Here is a 23,546-nt window from a genome sequence, read left to right on the forward strand (position 1 = left end):
CGGGCTGCAAACCCAGCAGCAGAGGGAAGGTGCTGAGCTGCTCTGCCTGGTGAGCTGCAGGACTGCAGGGGACAGAACCTCCAGAGCACACACAACACCCCACAGCTCCCACGAGGAAAAGTACTGCTGGCAGACTATCCTCACCAGCATGTGATGCAGCCTCAAGAGTTCAACAGACCAAAAATGCCATTACAGAGCTCACAGGCAAAACCTTTCTTAGCCCATGCCTTTTTCTCCCTCCCTTCTCCCATAATCATTCTGTTGCATTTTTTGGTGCCTATCCCTGCACAAACAGCATTCCTCAGGAACACAGAGGCAACAACTTAAAACATCAGTTACCTCATTAATGCAATAGTAAGGAAATGATACCTGGTTTTAGTAGTGTTTATAGTGTTTTATTTCAGTGTAAAGGTAACCTGGATTCATTTTTTTCTTTCAATAACATGGTTGAAATGTATTTTCTTTCCTTATATAGCACCAAAGAAATCCTAAAGTACATAATACCATCCTTTATGCTGGGTTGCCAGCTGATGCTGATTTTCTGTAAAACTAAGGGGCTACTTTTTCCCCAACTCACATACTGAAAATATACAAAGTTAGCTTTTCTTTCCATACAAGCATGTACACCTCGATTTAGATAATTCTCCAGAAAATAATTATCTTTATTGGCAGTGTAATATTCAGAGGTTTTATTGATCAAAATTAACACACCCTCTTATGAGCTTGGAAAATGGCACCAGTATATCTCATAGATTTAATTCATCTTGTAGAGAATGATTCATTGTCAGATCAATTCCAGGTAATAGCACTCCATTAATTAATCCTCAGGAATTAATGAAGTGATGACAAAAGTCATAAACTAATTGTATATTTTTAAATTTATTCATAATGTGGACTTTTACTTGTCTACAGTATTAATGTATACATCTCTATAATAATAGAGTTGTTGTGTTCCTTGTAGGCTTTTAAAAATCACTCAAAAATTGAAATTAGTCACAATTATGATATTCATAAAGAATTTCAGGCTATCAAAAAAGGAACTTCCATAGAGTGAGATCATCATCATCAGGTGTCTTTTTTAGAGCAACAATCTAGGTATAATCTACTGTAAACTTTTGGAATGAAGTGAATTTCAGCATTGACACCATAGCTTCACCCCACTACCATATGGAACAATTAAAATACTGATGAAGACAGATTTTATCTCTTCAGAGAGAGCCGAGGACAAGCTGTCAAAATAACTGTGCCCTGAGTTATTACTACTAAGCCAAAACTGTTAATTAAGTACATTAGACAGAATTTAATGATCTCAGTCACTGTACACAAAAGATTTTCTATAAGGCACCGACACAGACCCCGAAAGAAATCCAAAACTTCTGTTTGTAATTTTAAGCTGGCAATTTCCACCAAAATAATACAGCACTTCGTATTGCTGCAGGTAGAAGAGATTTTTTTTGCTTCTCCCCTCTGCCAGCTCCTTTTACCTGCTCTCAGGGATGCCCTGTGCTGGGGAGGGGGTTTACTCACACTGCTCTTCCCACTCCTGGTCGTCGTCGCTGTGCTGGCTGTGCTGCTGAGCTTGCTTCAGGCTCAGGTACAGCTCCTTGGCCCGGATCTCCTCCTGCTGCCTGATCAGCTCCTCACCTTTCTGCCTCTCCTCTTCTTCTCTTTTCTAGAGAAAATCAAGTAAGCCACAAGTGACTAAAGAGGAAGAATGTGCCAAAAGTTGAGACACTGCTCCAGCTGCTTCCTGTCACAGAGAAGTTGTGTTACCTTGGACAAACCACTCTCTTCTAATTTTGGGCTTCTCACCTCTCACAATTCATCCCTGAATTTTCCCACCTCTTAGGAATTCCTGAGGGGTGTACATTTTGAGACCACAGGTATCACAGGAATGAGGGACATGTAAGCATCTAAGATCTGAAAGCTCTACAGAAAACATCTCGTGGCACCAAAGCCTGTGCTATCCTCCAGCCTGTAAGCAAAGCTTGGCTTAAGCCCATGTGCACCCCTACTGAATGTGCTGCTGCCTCTAAGCACCACATCACCATCCACAGAGCCTCAGAGTTAGGGACTGAGCCATTGCTGTTCTTGGTTTAGTGGCTGTGTCCCAGTCTGTCATCATAACCAGCACAGGGAATAGTATTTTCCTAAAATTATGATCACTGCATTCTGGAGGAAAAGGCAGGTCCTTCAGCACACAACAGTCACTCTGCAAAATGTAGCCAAGCCAAATGTGCCAAAAAAGTTCACTTCCAAGAAAGCCTTAAAAGAGGTTGAAATCTGAGAAAGATTCTTCTGCAGTTGGCCTCCCTCATATTATTGATAACATATTAATGTTATTAATGTTATCATTAATGTTATAATTAATTATGTCAATCTAATGTTAATATTAATGTTATTAATGTTAACATATTAATGTTAATATCAATGTTACTATTATGTTAATTTAATGTTAATATTAATTATGATATTATGTTATAATAATTAATGTTATTATTAATGTTATAATTAATTATGTTAATTTAATGTTACTATTAATGCTATCAATGTTAACATATTAATGTTAATATCAATGTTAATATTATGTTAATTTAATGTTAATATTAATTATGATATTATGTTATAATAATTAATGTTATTATTAATGTTATTGTTAATGTTATTAATGTTATTATTGATGTCAATTAATGCTGAACTAGGAATCTGTATCTGTTTTCCAACGAATTTTCCCAAATCCCCTAGGTGGTGAAGAAACAGGTTTAAATCATATAGTTTAATTGAAGCCCACAAAATAAACTCAAAACTGAACTTCATTAATTCTTATTCATATTATTGAAATAACTTGAATTACAAATATAACCAGTTTTTATTTAATTTTAGAATGGAACCAACACTATACCCTTATGAGTAACAGACTTGTAGGTAAGAACTTTTTTATAAATCCCTGAGTAAAATCACCTCAAATTACTAGCCTAGTTACCTGACCTAAACTATAAGTAAGGGAAATCTATAAAGGAAACCCAGATTTGCTTCAAAATATTAGTCCTATGAAATTTGCAGGGTGAAGGTTAAGGGTCCAACCCTTAATGTTATATGATTCTATGAACAATACATTAGGCTGTTCCTATTATTTCTGAGAAAGAAAAGCCTAGTATTGTTCTTCAGCCAATTCTAATGCTACTATCTTGGATTATTTCTAACATCATCCTTCCATTGTTATTTCCTGGCTCCTAAAAACATGAGCTGAGTGGACAGTTCTTTATTTTTGAAAAGTCAATGCTTTTAGACAATGTTAATTTCAAAGCCAAGCAGTTCAGGAAAAATAAATATATATATTTAATATCTCTGTAGAATTAGAGATTGCACATTTTAGCTGCAATCTTACTTATTCTCTTACTGGAAAAAAATATGAGATCAACTGTTCTTTATTCTTATGAAAAGAATATTTATTCACTTAGTTTCACTACCTAAAAAAATTCAATATATCCAGTCTGTCCTTCAGGAAGATGGACAGACACAGAAGCAATCCTGGGTTATCAGAATATTTTCTATTCAACATCTTAAACCACAAGGTAAACTTAAAATAGAGGAGGGGAGAAAAATCAATCTCATTGCAGTTTCCCTGAATCACACCAGACTTTTGTTGTAAGTTTGGGCTTGTTTTTTAAAGTAGTTGTTGTTGAAACATTTCTAGTAAAAAAGATGAAAGGGTCTAAAAAAAACTAACAAAAAGCCCCCACACACATAAAAACTAGAATTCAGGCAGAATTTGAGTACTTAATGGAAGGCAACACTGCCAACTAAGAAAATCCTACCCTTTTACCTGAGAGGGAGATTTAAACCAGAGACAACAAAAACTTAACACAAGCACTTGATTGTGAATTCACCAAAACTTTTCCTTTTTTACAGAAAGAGGAGATTTAACTTCTAGATTAAATTAGTGCATAGATGTGCAGATATATTGCCAAACTCCTTCAAGGTGTGTGTGAGAAGAAACAATCCTTGCTGGTATGACACAGGAAAGAACAGCCACCCTTTTGCCAAGTACAACAGTGTGTGTTTGCATTTAAAATGAACAATTTTCACATTTACTCCACTGGAAGAATACAGCAAGCAGTTTTTCTGCTTCTCCTCAGGAATCCAATCCTGCACATCAGAGCTGGGAGTGAAGAGCTGTCATCCCTACAAACACCATCTTCTGCCTGACACTTGAGAGAGATTGTTCTATCTGCCTGACCCTTTCAGCTCTGCCAAAATAATTAGGAAGGTGATAATTCAGTGCAGAGTTGCAAATTGTTGAGAAGCACCAAGTTGCCAAAATAAATCACACTGGCAATTCAACAGGCAGCAGTAATCCTCTCCATCCTTTTCTCCACTGGAGAATTTGAACATGCTAAATTATCTAATCTATCCTCTGGCAGTTGAGAATTTACCACAAACTTGTTTCTGTCTGTGTGTGTCTCCCTGTGTTTCAAAGCTTTACTGTGGGCAGATATAAATAATATTTAATATTAGCCATGGTAAATGTTGCAGTCCAAGGCAGATGAAAGGAGATTAAGTCATCATTTAGTTTTTGCTGCAGAAAGATTTAAAAAATACACTGGGGAAAAGGGAAAAATAGAGCAATGGGGTTTTTTACAGAGGAAAACTGGGCTTCTGTCTGCCACAGTTCTTAGAGTCTTTCTGGGGAGTCTTAGGGGATGCAGGACAGCTGAATGACCATCATCATGCCCAGGGCAAAATCCATAAAGTGTGCTTATTACAACAGCCCTCTCTGAAGCAAATACTGCCTGGGATCCTCTCAGTGCTGCAGGCTGGAAGTGTCTGTCAGCCCTGAAAGCTGCAGCCAGCTGCACTGCAGCTGCAGAGAACCCCCTGAGCCCTCTCAGCAGCCACCTGGGCCAGGGAACACATTCAGGCCACCCAAAACACAGCTGAGAGCCCTTAGGGACTCCCTGCTCTGAGGAAGGAAATCTGATAACCCCAGGGCCCCTGCTGCAGCACAGGATGCTCTCAGCAAGGCAGGCACAGCCTGAGTTCAGAGATCAGCTGCTCTCCAGACACACCTGACAGCTGCCAACAGATCTCTGAGTAACAGCACAAATATGTCCAACTCTTCCCAGCTTTTTTCTGAGAAAATTCACTTGCACCAGAAAATAAAGTGTTTGCAGAGACATTATTTTCTTCTCAACTACCACCATCTCAAAAGGAACATGAGCTTTGCATTGCTTCACTGTGCATGTACTTGCACAGAGACAAATGTATGAAATACACTCATGCCTGATGCAGAAGCTAAGAGATTTCTGCCATGGATGTGTCCCAGGACATGCTATTCTCATATCTCATACAAGGAGGTACCATCTTACTGTGATTCACAAAGACCCTGTGTTCCATGAGCTGGAAAGCAAAGCTCAGGATCATTCCTGGTTGGGAGAAATCTCACATTTACTGCACGAGGCTCTGCTTGAGGAATTTGCCACAGATCCAGTGACCATCTACCTAAAATTTGTCTCTGGACCTTAGAGATTCTGCACACCTTGAACTCTGACCATATGAGCTACTCTCATTAGTGGCCCAGATTTTCCCATTTACCCATGGAAAACACCTGAGCTTTGCTAGTTTTTACCAGCAATCCAGATTGAAGACAGTGGCTTCACAAGTGCAATGATCATTGATGTCACTGAGCAAGAGATTTTTCTTTAAAATCACTATCAGTTACAAGTAGGATAGAGAAAACCTGAAGACCCCGTTCCCAACCGAAACTAACATCTGCCTCATTTACAACATTTTTCAAGAAATGACAGCATAGGAAAAAAAATATTACTGAACTGTGGACACCCAAAAAGAAACAAAATAAAGTATTACTGAATTGTTGTAATTGCCATCGAAATAACCCAACTAAGGCACTTCTAGAATGAATTGGGTGCTGAACACCAGCAAGAAGCTGTTGCCATATTCCTAGATTCTAAATATGCTGTCTTTGGGAAAGAGTTCAGTGTTTTCTTGGCACAGCAAAGCACAGAGCTGAACTTACAGCTTATTTGCACTTGGAGATAACAGTCCCACTCAAGTGCTTGACGTTGACTTGGAGACAAGAGTTTTTTTCAGATCAAGACAGGATGCTCACTGCTCTGTTGTAGGAAGCCCACAGTACTGCAAATGGCAATGGTGGCAGTTCACTGTATTCCTAAACTCTACATCTGGCAGCAATTTTCTGAGGAATCAGGTCCACAGCACTTGGGGGCACAGCAAAGCTTTCAGACATGTGCTCATCCAAGCTCAATAGAAAGTGTATTCTTTCTACTGAGCATAAGGTTAATTAGATATTTCCTGAACAGAAGCACTAATTGTTCTGTTCTCTGAAGGTTGATTTTCAACCTTTCTTCTTTGATGAGACACATTTCATTTCCCAGGGAATTTTTAAGAAGCAATCTAACTCTGCTGTCAACTGTGCTTATATTATTAAATTTGGCAGGTATCTGATGTTGTCATAAGGACAGTATTTTCCTATTAATATTCTCTTGCTTTATGTAGACCACAAGAAGATTGAACTGAGAGAGGATCTCTTTTATTTCCAAGTGTAGCTGAAGGATACCCACCCCTGGCTGGATGACACTCACATCTTTAATTTGCCTTAGCTCTGCACATTGTTCAGATTCTTAATGGCAGCTACTGATAACCATAGAAAATTATGCCTATGATCTCATAGCCTTTGTGAGTTAGCAAAAAGATTAATGATAGTAATTGGGTCTCTTATTTGTCCTTTGCAATAAGTGCATAAAAAATAACTGTCCTTAAACAGCAAAAACAGAGTAGTCAACGTTTATATTCTAGCATCATAAATTAAAGGCAATTCTGCTTAAGAAACACCAAGGAAAGCAATACTTTTCAAATAGTGTTAGGAAAGGAAATAGGGATCATCATTCACTTTGATATGTAAGATATCATTTATCTAGTGCAGACAGCCTTAATGTCCTGTGATAGGTCAAGAGGAAAAAAAGCATCTTTAAAAGGAGTGTTTGAGGCACATATGGTTAGAAATTAAACATGCCAGCAGAAAGGAGACAGTTTCAATTTCCCAAGTCAAACTGCTTCAAGAGGATGAAGCATTAGCAGAGACTGAACTTCCCATACCTCAGTCTGGACATCATCACAGAAGGATGATTACTGATTACCAGTGCATTAAATATTTTAAATCTGTTGAAGCTTGCTTGCCTACAGATCTGCATCAAATTCCACACCCTTTTATTCATTCTATCAATTACTTCTGTCATACATCAGCAGATTCATTCATTCATCCTTTTTCCCTGTACTTTAGTTCTATTCCCTTCTTGTAGTTGGATGTGGATGCCAAAAACACAACTTTCTTTTCCTGCCTAGAAACCATGCACAAAGCTCTGATCTTTCAAGAGCAGGTAACAGATAAGCTGCTTTTCTGAGTAGCAGAAGAATGGTGTCAAAGTACCAGGAACCAATCCTGCATTTGGATCTCTGCTGCTGAGAACCCTGTCAGCCCAAGTCCCTCCTGACAGATCTCAAATTATAGATCTAATTGAAGAGCCAATGCTGAATGTGGAAATAGACTCTGTTGTAGGATTAATACAGGAAATGCTGGGAGAACACTTGATAAAGGGCATTTTAAAAAAACAATCACTGCATTATATCTTGTTTCTAAACTAATTTTTTAAGCCAAAGAATTCCTTTCTGCTGGGTCTTGTTTTGAAAACTTTGGTCCACTTCTTTAAATTTTTGCAAATTCTGTCTTCAAATGCTTGATTTAAGAGAAACCATTGGGAAAGAAAGGGGTTCCACTTCAACAGAATAAATATGTTGGCAACTTTGGGAAGAAAGATAAAAGAATCCTGGCCAAAGTTAAGTATTTGAAATTCAAAGTAGAAACTGAACCATAATCTCATCCCACTTCCAGCAGTGCTCCTTGCTCCTACCAGGCACACAGCTGGACAGGACCTGCTCATGTCCAGGGAAACAGTGGAAACACAAATCACTGTGACATTGCCTTTCCATCAAATATGAAAGTGAGCAGAATTTGGTGCCATTCCTTTCAATTATATCAACAACTGAACAATTAGTTTTCCTTAATAGAAAGCTATGAATACTGGCCACTGAAAGTCCAAATTGCTCACTCTGCCCTTTGAAAAAGTCTGTTTGAAACAGAACAGCAACAGTGAGCTGGTGGACATTTTCCCCATCAAAAAGGGGAAATTTTACAGTCCTGTAAATCAGCCACAGAAATATAAGTGAACACTGTCAGCCTTTGTTCAAGAGGGCTTTGCTTTCCAGAGAGCAGAGGAAAGAGTGTTTAATTAGTTGCTCTGCTCATTATTCATTCATTAATAAAGCACTTGAAAGGTATACTTTCATTACTCACTGACATCAAATTTCAAAGGCCCCATTCTCTCCTGTGAATTCAAATTAATTGTGCAAAGGTAAATCAGCAGCTCTGTGCAGCCTCCTGTGCAGGAGTCACCCTGGCTTTGTGCCCCACAGCCACCTCAGATCCCAGACCCACAGTCTGCAGAGGGACAAGAAATTTGCTGTTTGCAATCCAACCACATAAACCCAACACTGAGTTTGAAGCAATCCCCTTGTCACAAGGAAGGGACAATGGGAAAAGTCTATCCCTGCTTTCCACACCTTAAATCACTGCACCAGGGAAGGAAGGAGAGACACAGAGAGCTGTCAGCAGGGGAGAGGAGTGTGGATGGAAGGCACTGGATCCTCAGAGTCAGATTTTCTACAGCCCTTCTCCATGGAAACTCAGCCTCACCAGCTGTGTGCAGTCCCTGCAAGCACATCCCAGCCTCAGAGGACTGTCATGACTTCTCTGCACACTGAACCCATCATATTTTACTTTCTCGCTTTTAAACAGGTTTTTATTAAGTAATATGAAAAGGGTGGGCAAAGCCATTTCCTATTTAGCATTGAGATTGCTATTTTTGACTAGAAAATGTGAGAAAAAATTCTTTCCAACAAATATTAAAGTACTGTAATTGAACTCATCAAAAGTTCATTGTGAAGTCAACAAAAATCAGGCAAATGAACTCCCAGCAAAGCCAAATGGACTTTTCCCATATGTTGAGTAGAGGAAGGATCCACCCCTTATTATTTTGAAGGAAGTAGTGACACAATTTTGAAGTTCATTATGTGAACAAACTCATCCAAAATACACAGAGTACATTCAAGCAAACTAACTTAAAATGACATCTTTCCCAATTGTACATTTTTTTTTTCCCCAGGATGATTCACCCAGCACAGCTGACTGAACAATTCTGCTAATGTGAGAGCTGAATAACCACTTTGATTGTTCTGGCACTTCTGAATGAGACCTGCAATTTTTTCTCAGCTTTACCCAGCTGTTCTGCTGCACACCATGTAGCTATCTGTATATTCCAGAATGGAAATTACAACTCTGGATTTTAAAGCTTATTAATAAGCATGCACTGAAGGTGACAAGAACTGTGAATCTACATGAAAACACTATTAAAAAAAAACTTAAATTGCTCTATGCAAACCTTCAGTTCCTCCTGAATTTTTTCTTCCTCCAGTTTGGCCGCTTTCCGATCTTCCATTTCTATTTTCCATTTTTCTGCCACTATTCTGGCTTTTTCTTGAGCCATTGCATCACGAAATTTCTTTGTTATTTCAGCTTCCTTTTGTCTCCTTCAGAAAAGGATGTGAAAATAAAAATTTAATGCACTGATTTTCTTAAATCAAGGATCAATTACTTACTCAATGGTTGCAATAAAAAATTACCATAAGATTTCATGGAAAGATGTTAGGAAAGAATTAAAATGTGCTTAACAAGAGACCTACCAGAAGTCATATTTGAAGAAACCACCCAGAAAGCAGACAATTTACAATTTTTGACAAATTACTAATTAAAATAGCACTTCTTTACTTCTTGGATGTCTTGAAGTCATATCTTATATTTTTCTATTAGTCTGACACAGCATGGTTGGGAATTTATTGCCTTTCAAATATCAGTACAGATGTCTCCCAAATTCTTGAGCTAGATTGTTTATTATTACTGACAATGTAAAAGGAATTCAGAGCACAGGTTAAAGGTTTCAATCCCTGCTTAAATATGCAAGCACTTGAGGAAAGAATAATCTCATATGAAAAAGGATAACATAGAATAACCTATATTTAAACAGTTACTTTTCAGTGCTGCACTACAAAGGGAAGTGTGTGAGGCAGGTGGCCAAATTCCTGACAATATCAAGCATCAAAACACTTTTGAATCTCCCCCAAACCTGGAAAAGGCCCTACTAGAGACATCTGCATGGCACTTGGTATAATGAGTTTCTGAACTGCTGCAGTAAGAATTAATACGAGCCAAATGCAAATAAAACCATATTCAAAAAGGATTTTATGTACCAAACCCTCATTGTGGGCTCAGAACTGTGATATAACAAACTTTAATCACCTCAAAACCAGACCGCTTCATTTTTCTTTATTTACAGGCTGGTCAACGGCTTAGCTAAATTCTCAAGAGAGGAAAAAATTTGGCACAGCATTTTTTGCAAATGAGAGTTTTTTGGTTTCAATATTCAACATAAGCAAAATGACTTTTTTTCCCATGCTGAAAACCTGACGAACCAAGTGACAGCAAACATTGCCAAGACAGTTTCAGCCAGCATCCCCCTGGCGCAGGGTGACGCCTCCCGTTGGGCGCAGCGCACCCCGAGCTGGGAGTGTGCAGTTCGTGCTCACCACAGCTCCTCTGCCTCCCTCTGTGCCTGCTGCCGGGCCCGCTCTGCCATCAGCTCCTCTGAGATCTGCTCGTAGGGTTTGTCCCCCGGGGCCTCTCCCATCACCCACACCCACACCTCGCCGTCCTTGCCCCGCAGCCACTGCACGCGCTTGCCGCCACCTGCAACAGCAAAGCCGGACAGAAACGCGCCTCAGATCCTGCACAGGCACAGGAGAAGATTGGGCAATCTGCCCAGAAAACATGAACCTGGCAGGTTACATCTCATGAGAATTGCTCGGAGATCCAACGAAATCAGATTGGACCAAGTCTGGTCAAACGCTGGAGCAAAACAGCGTTCTTATGCTGGTTCTTATGCTGTGGATTACCCAATCTTTAAAGATTCACCCTCCCACAGAAATAAAAATTAGTAATTCAGGCATGCATTTCACAGAATTCAAGTATTATAATCCCTTTTTAACTGCTGTATTTTCTTGCTCCACTCAACAAGGGATGAATGAAGAGCATGGAAAAAGAGATGGGGCAAAACCAATAACAAGTGATATTATGTGACTAAAATTGTGCACAGAGAATGTGGAGTGTGGAACTGGTAGAGAGACTTCATGGGAACATCTTCAAAGAATACAGGAACTTCCTGGTCCCACTGTGAGAAGCAGGAGTTTCAGGGAATCTGCATACTCAGAGCACACCACTCAGTGCTGCAGAGCCTATTCTGCTCACACAGGCAATTGAAAGGGATTAAATTTCTGGTTCAGTTTTCATGACTCAAACTACACAAAAACCTATGGTTACTGTGTTGACAGAATGATTTTAAGAACACCAAGAAAAGCCTGAGAGCTCTTTACAAAACAGGCTGCCTTTGGTGAACCATGGACAAGAACCAACTACAGGACTACAAAGGGCACTAGATTAGAGCCTACTTAAATATATTTTAATAGTTACTTATACTACCTTAGTGTGGTTTGATCTTTTCCTTCTGCTTTTATACATACAACTGTCAAATATTGTAAGCATTTTAGGTGTTCATAATAAGGGATTTGTAGAAATACCACTTATGCATATCTTTTTATGTTTTATTTCTTGCAAATTTTTTCAAACTATCCTCCACAAAAGGAGATTCTGCCACAAAGACCATTGCCAAGATGGACATTGGATTTATTTTAAAGAATTCAGGCTACAAGGCCATAAAGGGTCAGCAGTTTGCATCATTCCCTCTATATTACAGGGAATAATTTAGGGGAGCCTAGATTTCATCCTCTTGCCCAAACATTGATATGAGAAAATTGTGCATCACAATATATCTTCCAAAAGGAATCTTGTCTCATTTGAAAACATAAAGAAATGGACAGGGCACCATTTTCCTGAGTAGTTTTTCTCCAGTGTTCCCATAAAAGTTCAAAGAGACCTGTCCTATTTGATCAGGCAGGTTTTGCTTCCACTTCTCCATCTCTCATCATCAGCTGAGCCACTCTCACCTTCAGCTGTGGCTTGTTCTGAGTGAGCTTGTACCCATTTAGCTGGATTGAGTTTCCCAGTGCCCAGTCTATAAGGTGCTCCTGAGGTGCCAGGTGGAGCAGGGGACTGCAGGAGGCAGTGGGGTGGGGCTGTTGACAGCAGCAGTGTCAGCACCTGCCCACACTCACAGGTGCTGACAATCCAGACTGAAGGCAGGGATCGGGTGTCACTGTGAAAGCCAATATTCTATATCAAATTGGAAAATGTCATTCATACCAACCCCAGCGCTGGCCTAACGCTGCTAGCTTCAAAGAGGGGTGGAAATTTAAGCTAATAGTGCTTTCCTTCAATAACCCTCAAAAGCATTTGCTCTGTTACAGTCTACCAGATTATGTCTCAGGCTATAAATGTGAATGTATTTCCTTGTGGTTCTCATTCTGTACATCTCTGTGTTCCTGTCAACACAACATTTCTATTGTATTTTTTGGACTCAGCTTTAGAATACCATCTGCTGAGACCTGACTGGCCACATCACTACTTGCCTGCAAGGTTTTCACCCACTGCATTTCATGGTAAAGTGTCTTGAGAAGTATGGAATGATTTCCCAGGAGTACTGATTCCATATAACCAAAGGTAGATCTTGTTTTAAAAGCACAGCATGTCTTCTTTCTTCTGAGGAATTTGAATATCCTAGTTGCTCTCCTTTATTCAGTACTTCAAAGAAAACATTGCAAACAACACACCTTCTATTGACTGAACAGTACCATAACTGGTGGATACAAAATACTACTCCAGTTCTGAGACTATTTCACTATTTCTGTTCATTTATGAGCTTATCAGAGGGAACCAGAAAAATAAAAAATAAAAAAAACTTTCCAGGTAAGCAGACAAATTTTATCTTTACTTCTCTCAAGGTTTTCTGTGCCAAAGGTTTATAAATGTGTTTCTCAGAGGCACAACTTACCCATTGTAACCCAGCCAGGTAAAACAAAAAGCTGTTCTCTTTCTTCTTTTAAAACAATGGATCTTTTTTATAAATTCTAGCCAATAGATGCATAAACACCTTTGAAACCATCAGTATAACATATTGTTGGTTCAGCACTACAGACAGCACAGAACTCTACTGTATATGCATAAAGTACATGTCCAAATATAGTTCAAGCTGAAAGATTTGTGTTTAAATTATCTGGCAGTTTTAACCTCCAGCATTAAACAGATAAATCCCCATATATAATTTTAAAATAATTCAGCTTGAGCACATATGACTTAATTTAGATTTTTCTCTAGAAGAAAATAAGGTCTTTTCACATCCAACCACTGAATTTACTTAAAGAAATTACTCCCATGCAAACCTTCCCTTAAACCTCTGCCCCATAAAGTTGCAGCTGGGCTTTACTGTACAATCTGATCATAAAACTCAGTAGTTTCTTAGCACAAAATAACATCAAAAATGAGTGTGCAGAAAAAAAATAATAGCACCTCAGGGAGAAAATCTGGCAATGTGAAAACAGAATTTCTGCCATACAAAAAGCCTCTGCAGCTTGCAGAATCACTTTCACAGTGAGAGGGGCAGCTCTTCTAGGCTAATGATATTTTAAACTACAGAACCTATGGCAAAATCAAGAAAGTATAGAAAATTATTTTCCCTAATATTTGTAGGAAACTAGTGTTGGCAAGCAGAGAATTACCACTGTTGAGGGCTGATTATAAAAAAATAATTCCTGCTTTAAAATGCCTCTCAAGTATTAATTTTTTTCTGAAAAATAAGATGTTTTGTTAATACATTTTATCTCCAAATTAAATAGAAACAAAAAAAAAACAAAAAAAGAAAAATTCAACTAAATACAAAAGGAAGAGACAGGTTCAGACTAAACAGATTTGAAATGTAGATGAGGAGGCAAGAGAACTTCATGTTTCAGGCTGCTGAGCCCAGTCACAAAGCCTAATGCAGAGTCAGGAAACAAAAATTAAACTTCTTGAGCCCCAGTCTTGTGCCTTAACCACAAAGGACTTTTTTCTTCTTGTAGAGACTGTGACAGACTGCAAATAATAACCCTTAGGAAGCAGTGGATGTCAAAGTTAGTCTGGATTGGAGAACAGAAATGGAAGTATTTTAGAAACAAGCTCTGCTTTATCAGGAAAAGTTACTGAATAATTTACCAGGTCTTCCCCATCCCTGCTCTTCAGATCAGTGATTTATCAGCTTTAATATTCCACCATTTTTCGCCTAAAACAACTTTGTAGCACCAGAAGAAGACAACACGAACTTTTGTAGTTCTTTTTCCTGAAGCTCATTCATGAATTAGCGTCTCACATGGAACTTCTCTAAACCTCCACCCACTCTGCTTTGAGAGCAGTGAACTGGCTCCTTGCTCCAGGCAAATAACAGGTCAGAAAATGCAAAATCAGTCTCTCAAATTTGCAGCACAAAGGGATCACAGCAAAAACTTTCTTGGACACCTAAAGCCAGGACCAGTAGCAAGTCAAGTTTGTACATATAAAAACACAGAATCAAAAATAATGTGGTCACTGATTTATAATCTCAGAACCACGGGACAGCATTCAAATCCTGCTGAAGGTTGTACTAAAGGCTCTGCTATTTCCATGAGCAGCCTTGTTTCTCTGGGCTCCCCACCATAATTCTCCTGCTTGGAAGCTACAGATCTCTGCAATAGCCATTGACCATCCTTCCTCACCCACTGGGAAGCTTTGCAGTCTCACAAGTGTCTTTTGATTTCTGCAGAAAACAACTCTATTCTTTTCTCTCTCTGGGCTAGAAAAAAAACTCCTGAAATTTATTATGCATTTGAAATAGGCTGCATGTGCATTAAAAACTGATCTTCTTTTGCCATGGAGAGCTAAACCATAGCTCATGGAGTTTGCTGTGTTTTGTTCTTCTGCAATTCAAATATCTGCTATACTCTGGTCTAAGCACAGTGTCCTTTACTTGAGATTTCTTGGTTTTCCAAGCAAATTATTTTTGTGGTTTCTTTAAAGCAGAGGCTTGAATTTTGTTAGTCTGCAGGGTAGATGATGTTCCATTCAGAGTTTCATTAGCTAGAGGACGTCTTAGAAGTGCATTGATTAGGATGAAAATGAGGATGAGAGCTTTAGGCTGTTCTCAATTCCTTGAGCTTATCCAACATAAGTATTGAATTATCTTTTTTTTTTGTTTTTGTTACAAACACACAAACAGAATTTCACTTCTTTCTAAGGAGAAAACCTAGGAAATTACTGTGAATGTTTTTGGGAGACTATTCAAATGACAGAATGTACTTCTCAAAACATTAACTGCTGTAAATCCATTAAAATATACAGAGAATAACTAGATGGTAATGAGGAAAGTAATGAAAATAACATCCCACAATAAACTGAAGATCTACAATTAATTTGGGCTCTGCCCCTGCTAATAGTCATGGGAGAATACAATCCCTCTCTTCCCCAAATACATTCAAAAAACCCTTTCATTTCAATTCTTAAGAAGAATGGGGGAAAATTCTGCCCTCTAACATTTCAATTTACGCACCTTTGAATTTCAACACTGTGTTATGTGCCTTTCTATTTAGGGGAAGATTTGCAAAGGGAGAAAGAAGTTCAGCTGATTACATTAATATATCAATAAGGGTTGCAGGATTTCAGCATTGCTGAAAAATCAGCCTTTTATGGCTCTCCAGCTGCTTCCTGATCATATAAAAAAACTCAATCTTCTGTTTATGGAATTACAGCCTGTTACCATGGAAATAATTATGCTGCAATAAACCCCTGCAGGATCAAATAAAGGAAGAGTGACTGAAGAATGCAAATATTAAGGGAGGAAACACTTACTCAGATAAGACTCTGGTAATTAACAAATGTAGCAGAGATAACTGCACACAACACTCAAAGGTAAACGGGTTTGCATTAGGACATGGTGTATATAAGCAACATATACACAGAAGTTTGCATGCTAGAAACCACAAAGAGGAAGAAAAAAGAAACACAGAATTAAATACCATTTAAGTGGCATCTATCCATGTTCCAAATTATTGTGTAGCTCCCTGGCCAAGGCACACCCTTACATGTACCAAGTTTGTAATTGGCCAATTTCGACCAGGAGATAACATTTAAAACTCTTTCTTAAAGGCTTTGTTCCAACTCCTTGTACAATCTAGAGACAGCCTCTTCTCTGTCCATTTTAATGTAAAAATGTCTGTCCTTTCACTGTAAAAAGCATAAAAATATAGGTAAACATCAGAGGAAAATTGAAGGGTTTAAAATCATTCCCATCAGTATCACTCATTTGAGATTTTTTTCCTTCATTAAAAAAAAAAAAATCAAGAACATAGCACCATATTTTCTGATTCTTCATCCAAACTGTATATTGTAAACAGGGTTTGGTTTCTCACACAGACTATCACAAAGCTCCCAGGTTTTCCCTTTGAGAATAAAATGAAACCAAGCCTGCATGGCTGCTCCAGGGTCTGCTGGAAACTCAGAGCAGGAGGATAAGGGCTCTGTGTCACAGAATGAACAGGGAGCTGGGGATCATTTTCTGCACCAGGCTCTCCTGACTAATGCAGCATGGCAGGTCTGCACTGACTCCCTTGGCCAGGCACTCAGGACCAGGGAAGCAGGGAGAACTTTAGCCCACAGTGAAGCTTTTTAGCACCACAGAACACAAGTAGACTCAAAGGTTGTTGAACTACCATCAGTGTCAGGCTAAATCCACTGCTGACTGAAACACATTGAGTTTTCCTGTAGCTCCCAAATCCTGCTCCCAAAGCCTGCTTCCTGTGTACTTTAATGTTTTAGCCATTTATGTTAAAAAATGGCAAAATCAGCAAGAAGATATTGAATTATCTTGGGCAATTCCCAAATTAGCAGGCTGTCCCAGAGCTGGCTGATGCCAGAGGTCTCAGGGAGCAGGAGCACTGAGGAGTGCAGTGGGCAGAAGAAGGTCCCAGGTGGGCAGCAGTGTTCTGCTGTCACTGTTCTGCAAACAGAGAAATCAGCTGCAGCACAAGATACCAAACCAAAAAGCACAGACTTGTGGCTGATCATAGGAGGTGGGAGAAGTCCCTCTGGGTTTGTTCCACGTGGTGCTCACCCAGGTCACCCAGCAGCTGGAGGTCCCTTGATGGCCCCAGGCTCAGAGACTGAGTTTGGAAGCTGCTGTCTAACCCTCCCTCAGCACTCAGCCACACCACACCTGAGCAGCTCAGATCTGGCCCAGTACAGAGCACTGACAAAGCAGCAGCATGTCTCCAGCTGCTCTACATTGTGAGTGCTGCATTAAAACTTATCCAATGGCTTCCAATAAGACATCTCAGTCCCCCAACAAAAACTGTTTTAATGTTCTTGCTCATGTTCTCTTGTTGCTTTTCCATCTGTATCTGAATTGGAAACAAAGGACAGGACTCCACAGAATTCAAGACCACATAATACCAGAAATTTCAGAAATACTGAGGTCTGATGTCTCTGTTTAGATTCATATCCAGTGATACAGAGAAAGAGTCACTGAACACTGACAGAAGATTTTCTCCACAGGAGATAAAATCTTAGCTGAGTATTAGCAGGGTCTGTAGAGGTCTGAGCATAAATAAGGAATAGATTTCCAAGTTCAAAGTCTGAAAAAATGTCACTGCAGGTCCACCCACTGAAACACAAGCCCACTCACTGGCCTTCCTCTGACACTGATGCATCCTTCAGCCATCCACTTGGGATATTTGAAATACTTGCTTCCAAACAGCATCATCTATTCTCTAATGATTTTGTAACACAAATGTCACTTAGACAGATAAATCATTTTCTGGCCATGCTGTGATAAGCCTACCCTATTTTCCCCCTGTTCCTGTTAAGAACAGGTAAATAAGAGCATTTACAAATTGCTCCCATCTATGCAGTTCACAACGACTAAATGTCAGAAACAGCAGCAGCAGACCAGCATTGTCTCCCCTCCCACATGACTGTCCTTCAGCTACATAATGCTCAATCGTTTCTGAGATCTCATTTTGGGAATGCTGACAGTTCTGGGTACTGCATCAGTGTCAAAACCCAAATTGGCAGGGTCCTCTGCTTCCTCCCAGCTCAGCTGTAGTGGCTAAAGGGCTCCTGCCCAATCACATAAATATGTTCCTTTGCAAATTGCAATGCTGCCTGTCAGTCAGCTCTCAGAAAATCCCAAAGCCATCTTGAAATTTTGAGGATACTTCTCTCAGTGATTTTAGCACAGAAGGAACAAGAAAACTGCTTTATTACAATGAAGATAATGAAACATTCCTGAAACATCTGCCCAGGAGCAATTTGTAAGGGAACTGAAGATGGACCTCAAAGAACTCAGCTCACCTATGATGCTATTCCAGCACCAGCCAGCACTCATTATTTAAATTAATTAAAGCTACAAAAGATTTCCTTTATGTTGAATAAGCTCACTAAATGCTGTCATTTTGGGAGAACCCACACAATGCCCAAATTCTACTGATAATTTTAGGCAAGGTACAAATAGCAAAAAATTGGGAACAATTTATTCAATCTCTTCTAAAGGAAATACTTCATTCTGAAGTGAATTTTATACATTCCTTCCCTTTAGACTTCAATCTGGGTGTTTTAAATAGCAGAAAAATTAAAACTGTTGAATAATCTGAACACATTTCATTCACCCCCAAAGTGAAATAGTTTCTTCAACATCGACTCATTCTGATACTAATTTCATTTCAACCTTTTCTGAAGACACATGGAGCCAAACAATCCAAATACAGAAGCAGGCACCATTTAGCATTTACTGCAGGTGACTAATATTATTTTCTTTAGAAATTAAGAATAAGACTACACAGATGGGCCCACTATTTGGCTTGCTAAACACTCTCCACAACTTACATCTTATTTCATGGTTAGACTTGTTTGTTTTCTAAACAGCAAATTTCATAGTACTGAATAGAACACTTATGAAAAGCCTGCACTCTGTGGGGCTGCTTTAAAACTCAGTGCAGATTTGGGGCCTCTGCCAGTTAGTTTCCAAACAACTAAAACACATTCCCTAAGTCTGTTGATGATTTTAATTCTAGCACAAGGCCTTTCTGACCTGCATGTGCCAATCTTTTTGTCCCCAGGTCTACATTTGTAATTTCCATAGAACAGCACATTTAAAACACAAGAATACTTCATCCTCAAGTCACCATAGGAAAACCAAATTGATCTCACCATCACTGCTTTGCTTTGAAACATCCAAGCCTTTTGTTGTTCTGCTGGGTGCACACATCCCACTGTAGCTAAGCTCTTGAATCCATGGGGAATTGCAGCAGCTGGGGTGTAAAACTCCAGATCAAGCAGAAGGCACTTCCCAGAGCACTTTTATTTAGACAAGTATCCATCATCATTATCAGTTTTTGTTCAATCTCACCATATCCTACCCCAAAGAGGTGTGGAGAAAAGTTTTCATATATGGCTATTCAAACATTGAGGAAAACAGAAGGATTTGAAAAGCAATGCTATAAAGATAATTCCAGTTAAATTAGTATAAAATTATTTTATACAAATGCCATGTTGTATGCACAAACAACATCTATGTTTTCCTGTCAACTATAAACTTTCAGAAACTCAGCACAACATTAGAGATACTGAAGTCTCACATCTACTCTACTCTTTCAGGCTAAGAAGATATATATCTGTATCTATATCTATATCTATGTCTATATATCTATCTATAGAGATATCTAAGATGTCTATAACCTCAGAGTAACTCCTGGCCTAAAGAAAGCAGCACAAACATAAAACATGTCATGTTGCAGAGTCAAAAACAAAACCCACAGATGAAAAAACTCAAATCCTTCAGTTTCAAGAACAAGTAATTGTGGTAGCATTGCAATTCTTAGTACCCACTAATTTAAAACAGGAATAAAACCACTCTATGTTCTACACTGTGTTGCAGGGGCAGAAGGTCTGGAAATTCACTTATATATTAAGGGCAACTGAAAATTAAACAGCTTTGAGGTCCAAAAAATGATGATGTCAATTGTCTTCTAGGAAAAAAATATTTTAAGATAAAAAAATATTATTGGCATCTAGTCTGACCCCTTGAGTCTATAGGCAAGACTATTGCACAGTAATTACTATTTTATATCCACAATTTGCAGCTGGCTTTTTTTATCTTTTCTGTTTTAAACATGAAACCATCTTCACTGAGAGACCATTTAACATCACATTGTGGAACTGTGCAATGGAAATCAATTACAAGGACCTGTACAGTTAATGACCAGCTCACCTGAAAGAAGTTATATTTTCCAAAACTGGTGCACATCATGATGTTCATGAAAGTAAAAAAATATTTCCAGCAGAACCAGCCACCTGACTTGCAAATCTGATTCCAATAGTTCTTCACTACAGTTCTGAAGAAAGTAGAGATTCCCTAACAGTGGGCAAAAGTCAAACCTAAGCAATACCTTTAATTGGCAATTTAAGAAGGTAAAATGGAAATGGGTTTTTGTGAAATTTAACTCAATGTGTATCTGTAACTACCTTTGTCAGAGCAAATATAATCTATAGGGTACTGTGCTGCTGTCCTTTCTCCAATTCCTTATAAATCAGAAAATTAATTAGCCATAAAATGGTCTCCTGTAGCAGGAAGCTGAACAGGTTTAAGGTATAATTTATACATGGAAATGTAGGTGTCAACAGTGTGACAATTCATCAGATAAATATTTTTGTAGTTAGAGTTGTCTGTATCTGTCTCCCTCAAAGAATGAGCATGATACAGATTATCTCAATGATATGATGTTGCTTTGGTATGTGCAGCTGAACTGCATTTTTAATTTTTTCTCAGCTACAAATCAATCAAGAAGAACAAGGCTTTAGTACTGTATGAGAGGAGCTCTTCTTGTGCCATCCCTCTCAGAGGGCCACTCACAGTGAGAGCACCAGCATGAAAAAAATAAAAATTGAACAGAATGAGGTTTTCCAACATCCACCTTGCCATCTGTGAGGGGGCATTTTAAACTCCTATGGCTGATAGGGTATGCTGGAAATTCCCCCCTCATTTTAAGGCTTCCATTGTAAGTTAACCCTGTCATTTCATGCAGGTCTGTGCTTCAAGTGAGTCTTGGAAAATTCAAAGTTTTGCTTTGAAGCACATTTCTAATAACAATCTTGAGTTGATAACTATCTAAGGGGCACTTTGTAAGGCTCAGAAGCTCCAGATATTTCAAGTCTGACAACTGAATCCAACAATGTCTCTGCATTGGGGTGTTTCTACCATGGGTGTGCTCAAATAAGCAGCACTTGAAATGCTGATTGCAGTCCCATAACCATTAAAGAGCTTTCTCAAAATCAGCTACCAAAAGTTATCAGGAATTTTGAATACTCAAGCTTTAATAGATTTGAAGATAGGATAAGACCTTTGGCAAGGAAATGAGTGTTTAACGTATCTCTGTGACATCTCCTTGTTGAGTGAGGAATCACTGCAGTTACATTTCCAAGATGAAAATGTTTTCTGTCTTACATCAGCCTAACAGCTTCATCCTATGAATGGGGGAAAGCCACGTAGAGAAAGGAGCAAGGAATTAAGTATTTCTGTTTACTTGAAACCACTTGGACCCAAGGCCAGTCAGTTGGAAAACACATTTGGAGAAGTTTTCTGATGTTTCTTCCATCATTCTCCTATTTGCTTTTCATGTCAACACACACACCCAGCATCCATAGCAGCCTCTGGGAGGAGCTCCATATTTTAACTACATATTGCATGCAAACACATTTCTGGTTTCTTCTCTTTGGTTTTGGTCATTGACTTGCCACACTATTATCCTATTCCCAAAATATAATCTCTTGGAGACTACTAATACAGTTGGAAAATCAGTCCCATATGGTATGGCTGTTTTGGTATTACATTTATGCATGAAGAGCCCTTCAAAACAAGCTCAAATTCATAACATTATTTCCTACTCCAGCCAGATGGAAATATTTAATGTCAAGTCAAGAAACTACAACAGCACAGCCTGATCTGGAGTGGGGGGTGAGGATGGCAGGTGAAAGGACAAAAAGCCTTAGGAGAAGACCAGCAGTGACTCCTGACTGGAACAGGCACTTCAAAACAATTCCCCTTTCTCCATCACTAAGACACTCCCAAAAGAAAGGACCAGCCTGGAGATGCAAGGAGCAGGAACGTGGTGCTTTTGCTGTCTCAGACTCATTTTGCCATGGGCACAGCTGGCACTCCTCCTTGCAATCTCTTCCAGATGCCTGCTGCACCACAGCTGGCTGCCAGCCCACCACCCCAGCTGTAAAGCACAGAGGGAGGTCACACTCTTACTGTGGCTGCCAGCCCACCACCCCAGCTCTGAAGCACAGGAGGTCACACTCTTACTGTGGCTGCTCCTCGCTGCCTTTCTCAGCACAGCCTCCTCCATCCGGGCTTTTTCTTCCCTTTCCCTCCAGCGCCTCAGCTGCTCTTCTCTCATCTTGTAGAACAAAATCTGCTTTTGCTCCTCGTTCAGCTCTGCCAGGAGCTCAGGGTCAATATACATGTCACGTAAAATTTGCTGCAGCATGATGGCTCCGAAAAAATAAAAATAAAAATTAAATAGACAAGAAAAAACAAAAGGGAGAAAGAAACCTGCTTCAGGTTGTAACCACTACAGAGACAAAAGCCCACTGATGGCACTCCTGAAAGCAAATTGCACCAAAGGAGCTCTCCCACACCTGCCTGCCCAGGAGAGGTTTGATTCCTGCTCTGGCCCTTGTTGTGCAGGCATATTCTGCTCCTTGTCTTGACAGGGACAGAGTTCTTTGCTTATCTCATCCTCCAAAGGTGGAGAAGGGTGTCCAGTGAATGTAAGTAAAATGAAGAGAAAAAGCTAGGGAAAAAAAAAACCATAAAATGGGAAAGGCTGGCAGAAGTGCTCCTGAATGCAATCCAGTAAAAATAAGGGATTCTTGATTGATCCCAGCAACTTTGCTCCCTTGAGCAGAAGGAAATTCAACATAGAGAGTCTGAGTTCCAGGTCAAGCAGTTCTCTTCAGCAGCAAAACACTCCCAAGGGCGTGAGCGTTGCCCAGGGGTTTAAAGTGATGTCATGGTTAAAGGTATCACCTACACCAACAATATCCATGTCACTTTGGGAACTGATCTCTCCTGATAAGAGAGGAGTTTGCATATTATTTCTCAGTCTAGCCTGCTCACCAGTCTCAGCAGAGTAAGGCATGTTAGAGGTCACAGTTACCCAGTGTTGACAAATACTGTCATGCAGTAAATTGACTAAAATGCTTCTAAAATTAAAAGCAGATGTTACAATAGCCACAAGAATCTTGTTATCACTTTATAAATAAATTAATATGAATTAAACAAGGCTAAGTTCTCAGCAATTCACGCAGGCTATGCAAGCCCTGA

At 39.3% G+C, this 23,546-nt stretch overlaps 1 protein-coding gene across 3 annotated transcripts in view; it reads right to left on the bottom strand.

The window, feature by feature from the left end:
* Nucleotides 1-22,707, bottom strand: part of SH2D4B (SH2 domain containing 4B) — a gene marked incomplete at its 5' end in the record, with an annotated part of 62,480 nt that extends 39,773 nt beyond the window's left edge. For all 3 annotated transcript variants that reach the window (XM_079311896.1, XM_079311898.1, XM_079311897.1), the window contains 4 exons: nt 1,528-1,672; nt 9,537-9,684; nt 10,738-10,897; nt 22,524-22,707. In XM_079311896.1, coding sequence (XP_079168022.1) covers nt 1,528-1,672; nt 9,537-9,684; nt 10,738-10,897; nt 22,524-22,707 — 637 coding nt within the window. The remainder of the gene's footprint in view (nt 1-1,527; nt 1,673-9,536; nt 9,685-10,737; nt 10,898-22,523) is intronic.
* Between the last annotated feature and the right edge of the window lie 839 nt (nt 22,708-23,546).

This window comes from Erithacus rubecula (genome assembly GCF_903797595.1).
Source record: "Erithacus rubecula genome assembly, chromosome: 9".
NCBI lineage: Eukaryota > Metazoa > Chordata > Aves > Passeriformes > Muscicapidae > Erithacus > Erithacus rubecula.